The sequence below is a fragment of the Montipora capricornis genome, chromosome 2 (assembly GCF_036669925.1).
Source record: "Montipora capricornis isolate CH-2021 chromosome 2, ASM3666992v2, whole genome shotgun sequence".
In the NCBI taxonomy this organism is placed as follows: domain Eukaryota; kingdom Metazoa; phylum Cnidaria; class Anthozoa; order Scleractinia; family Acroporidae; genus Montipora; species Montipora capricornis.
Genome location: NC_090884.1, coordinates 21,161,441 through 21,168,940, shown reverse-complemented (window position 1 = coordinate 21,168,940; position 7,500 = coordinate 21,161,441). Strand labels below are relative to the sequence as shown.

The 7,500-nt window shown below is 37.3% G+C and overlaps 1 protein-coding gene across 1 annotated transcript in view; it reads right to left on the bottom strand.

Annotated features, from left to right (window-relative positions):
• LOC138039065 (glycosylated lysosomal membrane protein B-like) overlaps window positions 1–7,500 on the bottom strand; it is a 35,574-nt gene that overhangs the window by 793 nt on the left and 27,281 nt on the right. The window contains exons 3-4 of the mRNA XM_068885231.1: window positions 5,811–6,352; window positions 1–2,673 (exon numbers count right to left, since the gene is read on the bottom strand). The exon at window positions 1–2,673 is cut by the window's left edge and continues 793 nt beyond it. Coding sequence (XP_068741332.1) covers window positions 2,496–2,673; window positions 5,811–6,352 — 720 coding nt within the window. The 3' untranslated portion in view covers window positions 1–2,495. The remainder of the gene's footprint in view (window positions 2,674–5,810; window positions 6,353–7,500) is intronic.

Below are 7,500 nucleotides of genomic sequence, written 5' to 3'. Positions count from 1 at the left end.
GATGCTACTCGGGCCATAAATAAACTATATGCCCTGCAAAAGTCATGTCATTGTCCTATTAAACAGTGAAAAACTCGACATGCAAACTAGTCGCAAATAGAAACAACATCTCAATTGTCACTACAGTGAGTCATCAAAACTAATCTTTCCATCAAATAGTGCATCCTACGTAACTGCCCACAGGCTTCCGTTCTGTTCATATTTCCTCTTTTTTTAAAGCGGTCAAACCGGAACGCTACAGTGTATTATTGTCTAATATTTTGTGCGTTCTCTTGACCAAATTGGTAAAATGGCATAAGAGTGGAATAATTAGTCATTAATAGTCTAATTACATAAGTGATTATTGAAAAGTCTCTGCGCTGATTGGTTGCACTTGTGGTGATTATCACGCGATAATCACACCGAAGTGTTTTTTTCTTTCAAAATGGCCGCATTTGACGAGGTGACAGACAAAGAAATTAATTATTCTAAAGAAAACGCATATTTTTCAAATAATGAACAATTATTCTTTGAAATCGAAGTGAATAGTGACAGAATATTTACCTCGATTTCAAAGAATAATTGTTTTAGTATATACTCACGATGTGATCTCAACAACATTTGCAGAAGAAAACAATCCAATGTCGATTTAATTGACATCTCAATTCATGTGTGGAAAACGTGCAAGCGACACAAAGCATGTGTGATAGTGTTTACAGAAGCTTCAAACATGGCAAATCTAAATAACCTTCGTTAAAATCCTCGTCACCAACAGCAAAATAAATGGTCATGTAACACCGTTTAAATGAGCAATCTAAATCGAAAGTCTGCTTGTTAGAACGTTTTCACCGATCGATCAAAGTTTTAGAGATGCTGGGCGATCAGCCCTACAAAATAGAATTACAACCAGTGAAAGAAATTGCTGGCGTGACGATTGCCTAATTTTCAGCAATAATTACGTACCAGTCAAAGTGAAGCTTCAACATCCCCCCCCCCCCCCCGGGCATTTGAAATTTTGGAAATTTTTTTGTATAAATGCCCCCCTCTCCGGGCCAAAAAGCTGTTCAAGTGCCTCATCATAGGTCCATTTCAGGTGATCAAATGCCCCCACTCCCGGGAAAATTACCAGATTTTGGAAATTACGGTATTTTGGTTTTACGGAGTTTCATTCCATTATTTATACACCAAAATATCAATGGTCGCACATGTATTAGAATATTCATAATTAGTAAAATCCAACTAGTGGTCTATTATCAATGCTGCGTTCTGATTGGTTGAGCTACTACTAGGCTATTTGTTATAGCCCACTAGTAGCGAAAAGCGCCGGCTTTGAAAACCAAAACAACAACTAAAGTCTAGCTCTAAATAGCGAAAGATGTTTTGTCTCGATATCTTCTTGACCAACTAGTTGGATTTTACTAAAACAATTATTTCTCTCGCCCTCATGGCCTCTGAGTCAATAGCCCATTCGGCCTTCGGCCTCATGGGCTATTGACTCAGAGCCCATTCGGGCTCGAGGAATAATTGTTAAATACACTGGGTCGGTCAAAGCAATTGACCTCTATAAATCGTATCCGGCGACGTGGGTGTTGTATTGAATTATTGTTTATATTGTAAATACAATTTAATATATTTAAACTCTCTCGCTCCCTAATTTAATATATTTATACATTCAAAGATAATATAAATTGGTTCTTAATATGTGTACCTTCAAATAAGGAAGAAAGTTTGTGTAGACCTTTGCTTTTTAACCAATCAGCCACGAATGCGGAATGTTTACCTTTGAATTCATCTAAGTTTGTCTCCGCGATGATTTATCAACCCACGTGGTAAGGTAACATGAAATCAAAGCTAACGATCAAATTTCCCACCCTTTATGACTGATGATCAAATGCCCCGCCCCCGGGAAGACTAAGATGACCAAATTCCCTCCCCCCCCCCCCCCCCGGGCAGGAAAAGGAGTCAAATGCCCGGGGGGGGGGGGATTGTTGAAGCTTCAATTTGACAAGGAACACTGGTTGTCAAAAGTATGAACTCTTCCCTTACCTTTGATAACTCACAAAACGTTGTGTTGGATAAAAAAAGGACTCAAATAACTCTATTCATGAAATATAATCATCAAATGGACAAAAAACTAATTTTGATTATGCAAAAGTGCACTTATTCTTGACCAAAAAAATAACTTTGCAGTGACAAAAAGAACTCAAACACAGGACTTCATGAGTAATGGAGTATCAATGGAAGAATTACAAGTTAAGTGCCTTTGATCTCTGTGCTTTGAAAATATGGTGTACGAAAAAACTCCCCGGAAAAAGGTCAAACCTAGAGCTGTCCATCACTCTTTAATGCCTATCCTTAAGATCCCTAAATGACAATATAAAATTATCGAACATTTCACGTTTAACTATGTTACTGCATACATATGAACACACTGCTGTTTATTTCTTCAGTCTTCTCCAGCAACTGTATTTTTTGTCATTATATGTGGTGATGTCACAGGACAAATAATACTGCTATTAATTTATTATGCTGTATGATGACGCTGCCTTTTTAACTCTCAATTTTCGAGCAATAACATAGACAACAGAGAGTATAATAAGAAGAATTGGAGTGCCAAATCCCACAATGATAATGATCAACACTCCTGTGGAAAGTCTTTCAGGTAGTGGAGTCCCATAGCCTACCACAGCAGACCTATAGGAGGTAAGTTTGCCAAAGCTTAGTAGTTTATTTTGACAGCATATACTGTGAATGAACCTTGGACACACATTGAACACTTGGGTGCCTTAAGGGGGATGACTCTTACCGGTAACTACAGAAAGACAATGGTTGCTAAGGAAGCTTTTCAGTCAAGCGCCCTGCACAAAGGTTGCATGGGTGGTTCTTTGAAGTAACTTTTTCAATTAAAATCTGACATCACTTTAATCAGAAGGCCCATGCGCCACTAGTCCCAGTCCTCTACAGTGCATTTCGCAGGGCTCGAAATTGCGACCAATACAGTTGCATTTGCGACTAAATTTTTCCCTTTGCGACTAAAATAACTGGAGAAGTCGCAAATTTGCGACTTGTTGTCACCTTCACTCTTTCGAAACAAAAGGGTTAGCAGTTGCCACTTTGCTGCTACATTGTACTTTTGCTAAAATAAATAAAAGACAAAATTATTTTGTTTCTCATTGTGAATTTTCTCTGAAGATAGCATAATTGTAGAGTAATTTAGCTGTTATGTTACGTGCACAGCTCCATTCCTTCGATCATTCGCCATTAATTTTTCAGCGGTTTCTTTACACATAAATATTGCGGGCTCATTTTTTTTTGCTAAACCGCTGACAACACAATGCAGCGCGGTGATTTTGCAACTAAAATTTGCGAAATTGCGACTAATTTTTTCGTATCTTATCGCAAAATGTGACTGGATTTTTTCGTTAATTTCGAGCCCTGTTTCGATGAAAAACATGCAAAACTCTCAGCACACGAAAGGAAGAGGCGGTTTTTTCACTGGGTGGGAACAGTCCCATCATTGTTTGTTAATTGCAGAATGGAATTTCAATTTGGACAAAAAATGGAACTCATATTTTGAAAAGTGTATCAAAGGTGGGCCTTATGACATCATAATATATTTTTGAGAAATATATAATTATATTTTAAAATCCATCCTACAGAATTTGTGTTAAGGCCTGGCCAAAATAATGCTCGCAACATTTCAACACAACATCTTCCAACACTGTTGCATGGTGTTGTGACATGTGTTGAAAGGGCTGGCCAAACGCACGCAACATTTTCAACACAACATGTAGATGTTTGTGTGCCCCAGGCCCCTGCGTGCAACAAGTGGACCTAGCGCGCATGCCCTAGTGCAACAATGTTGCGTGAACGTGGCCAAATGAGTACAACATCATGCAACATCCAAAATGTTGCACAAAAAATTTGCCCGTTTTCAAATTTGATCCAACATCATCCAACATGTTGCAACATATCGCAACAGTGTGTCCAAACATATGCAACATATTGTGCCCAACAATGTTGCACGATATTGCGTTTAACTGTTGCGAGCGTTTGGTCAGGACTTAAAAATGTTCTCATACTGTTGCATTACAAATTTGTGGAAAATATTTTTTAGGCGTTTTCTGTTTTGGACACGTGATTTAGCAAATATGGTTGAGTCAAACGAGACAAAGAAATGTTCAATAGTACACACTTAGCGAAAAAGGATAACTTTGGAGTTAAAGGGACTCGAGAAATGACCACCGGTATTTGAAGGAGTCCATAGCAATGGTTTGGTAGTCAAGAGCCACCCCCCCTTAACCACTCTCCCACCAAGTCAGTAGATGTTGTAGATCATGTCACAGCAAGAGCAAATTAATTTTTGATTCCCCTTAAATATAACATACTGGATCAACTAATAAACCTGTCAAAGGGCAGTTTAGGCAAAGAGGTATTTTGTCAAGTCAAACCCAACTGCAAGAGGATCTAACCTTTAGGCACATACCGTACAGTAAATGTATTTATTATATCAACACCAATGAAATACCAAGTGAGCTTTTGCATGAAAACATGATATCTTCACATGTGAAAATAACACGTGAAAAGATCACTGTTGCTATCATGGTTACATATAAAAACCGTGCCTTTTGATGCTTTTCGTGAAGACTTAGTATTTCATTGGTGTTTATATAATAAAAAGAATATTACATGACTGCTTGGAGATAGGAAATCCTCTTCTCGTGTTGAAAAATATTTCACTCATTCGCTGCGCTTACTAGTGAAATATTTTTCAACACTCGAAGAAAAATTTCGTATCTCCGCGCGGCCATGTAGTATCCTCTATTTATTATCTGTTAAATGTTCCATTATTGCTTAGGACTGTAAAATGACTGTATGAATGATCAGAATCCTATTTATCATCAGTTTCAGACTACACATCACCATTTAGGAAATCCACCTATGCTGTTTTTTTGTTGAATTGTTTTTGCCACAATTTTTTGTAAGGTTCCCAAAACTATACGCAATATCAGGGCTCGAAATCTAAATTTTTCCCTTTGCGACTAAAATATCTGGAGAAGTCGCAAATTTGCGACTTGTTGTCACCTTCGTTCTTTCGAAACAAAAGGGTTAGCAGTTGCCACTTTGCTACTACTTCTGCTAAAATAAACAAATAAATAAATAAATGACAAAATTATTTTGTTTCTCGCTTTGAATTTTCTCTGAAGGTAGCGTAATTGTATAGTAATTTAGCTGCGATGTTACGTGCACAGCTCCATTCCTTCGATCATTCGCCATTTTCAGCAGTTTCTTTACACACAAGTACTGCGGGCTCATATTTTTTAGCTAAACCGCTGACAACACAATGCAGCTCAACGATTTTGCGACTAAAATTTGCGAAATTGCGACTAAATTTTCGTATCTTATCGCAAAATGCGACTGGATTTTTTCGTTAATTTCGAGCCCTGAATATTGATTAACTCTTTTATGAGTGATAATTATCAAGTCTTATGATGAAGTTGGTTTTACGGCATCTGAATAAAATTAATATGGTAGTAACTGGACATGAAACTTTTGAAATTTGCTCTTATTGAATGACAAATCTTATATACCGGCATTTAATTAAAACCCATAAACTATTTTTTAAAAAAAAGGATTTGTTTTTGCAGGGAATGAAATGGGCAAAGAATTCAGAGGCTGATACAGTACGTGGGATCTTTTTTGTACTGTAAATTGTTCCCCATACACAAAACATCATCATCTGCTCATTCCAATCTAACTGGAAAAAAAAGATAAGGTTTATTCGTAATAATAATTATGGTTTCATGTAGACATTGAAGAAATAAACTTACCAACTAAGATAACGTGAACCTTCACGGCCATCATACCATCCATCCTTTGGTTTTCCAAAAGAAATGTTAATGCCATAGGAAACCCAATGGGATGGTTCTTTCAAGTTGTAAGCAATTGTATGTAAAGGACGAAAAACTGAGGAATCTATGGGAAGAGGTTGACACTTTTCTTGAATGAAATGGTGCTTGTTATTGTAGTACTGATATGAAGGAATTTGACAATCCAAACTTCTTGTTTTCGATGTATAGGCAACTGGTTTCCATGCACTATATGATACCCCACCACCTGAGCCAGTGCTGTTTACAACAACGGTTTTAAAAACAGCTGGTGTGTATTCATCATCAAATGATCTGTCTGCTTTTACACAGGTTGTACTGTGATCAGCTTCAAACGACGACAGTTCAAATATAAATCTTGTGTGCCTTGAATCACTGACATTTGTGTGTAAGCCAATAAGTGTCAAGGTAAATATTGTTGTGTTGCTTGAGAATTGTTGGCGTGGTAATGAAGACTCCCGTCCACTGGAAAAGGATGCATTGCACTGGAAAGAGAGTAAAAGAAGAAAGGATTTCATATTTGTTTATTTTAAACTATTGGGAAGTTCACAAAACTTGGTGCCAGGACTCTAGAACATGCTATGCCCTACATAAAAACAATTACTGTGAACGATCAAATGAGCTAAAATTGAACAGTACAAAACTTTTGCTTTCTTAACACTGGCATTTTGATCTGAGAATCTAACTCCTTAAAGTGCTACTATGACAAAAAATATCAACTCATCTTTTTCTTTGGATTTCAAACTACATTAACTAAACACTAAGTTACCCAAGTTTTAAGCCTTGATTTAAAAAATAAACCTGTTTATTTTAACTGGAAATTTCCTATTCAAATGTTACTAACATTAAAATCTTGAGAGCGCTGGATCGAGCAGAAAAACCCACTAGTTTAAGAATGCAATACGTGTGTACCCAGATGAATTAACATGCAGCACAGGACTTCCAGGCTTTGCATATCTAATAATTTGTAATTGCACACTGAAATTTTAAGCTAGTGAGAAAATGACGTTGCTTTTCCCTAGATCCAACCCTCTGAGGACCAATCGGTCAGTCTTAAAATGGCCTATTAAATGGCAGACTGTGAAATTCACTTACACTCAGAGTGAACAGGCTCTGGATAAAAATCAAAGCTCAACGTTTTGCCAGTCAGGTGTTAAGCAAACAGAAGTTGTTTTTGATTTTTCTCCAATCCTCTGCAAACGGATGCAACATTGTTGAGTGCTGTACATTGCACACTCTAGCTGTTGCTCGTTGTTAAATGTTGTTGGGAGTTGTTGGCCGAAGTTTGAAACTGGTCAAACTTATGAGCCAACAACTCCCAACATGTCTTTTCTTGTGTCTATCCATTCCGGAACAAATTGGGATTTGGCAGTTTTGGTTTTTCTGGATGTCCTTACATTGACCGTTCGTACATAACTGCTAACACCATCCTACATCTGCAGACCCAACACATTGCTGGGAGTTGTTGCATTCATTTGCATGGGGCATAAGACCTACATGATGTAGTGTGCATATCCTCCAAAACCCACGCGAAAGTAATAGGATGGTAACAAAAACACTAAGTATTGAGCCAGTCTGTAAAATATACAGATATCTTAAGATTACTATTGAGGGTTTTCTCGAAATTGAATTT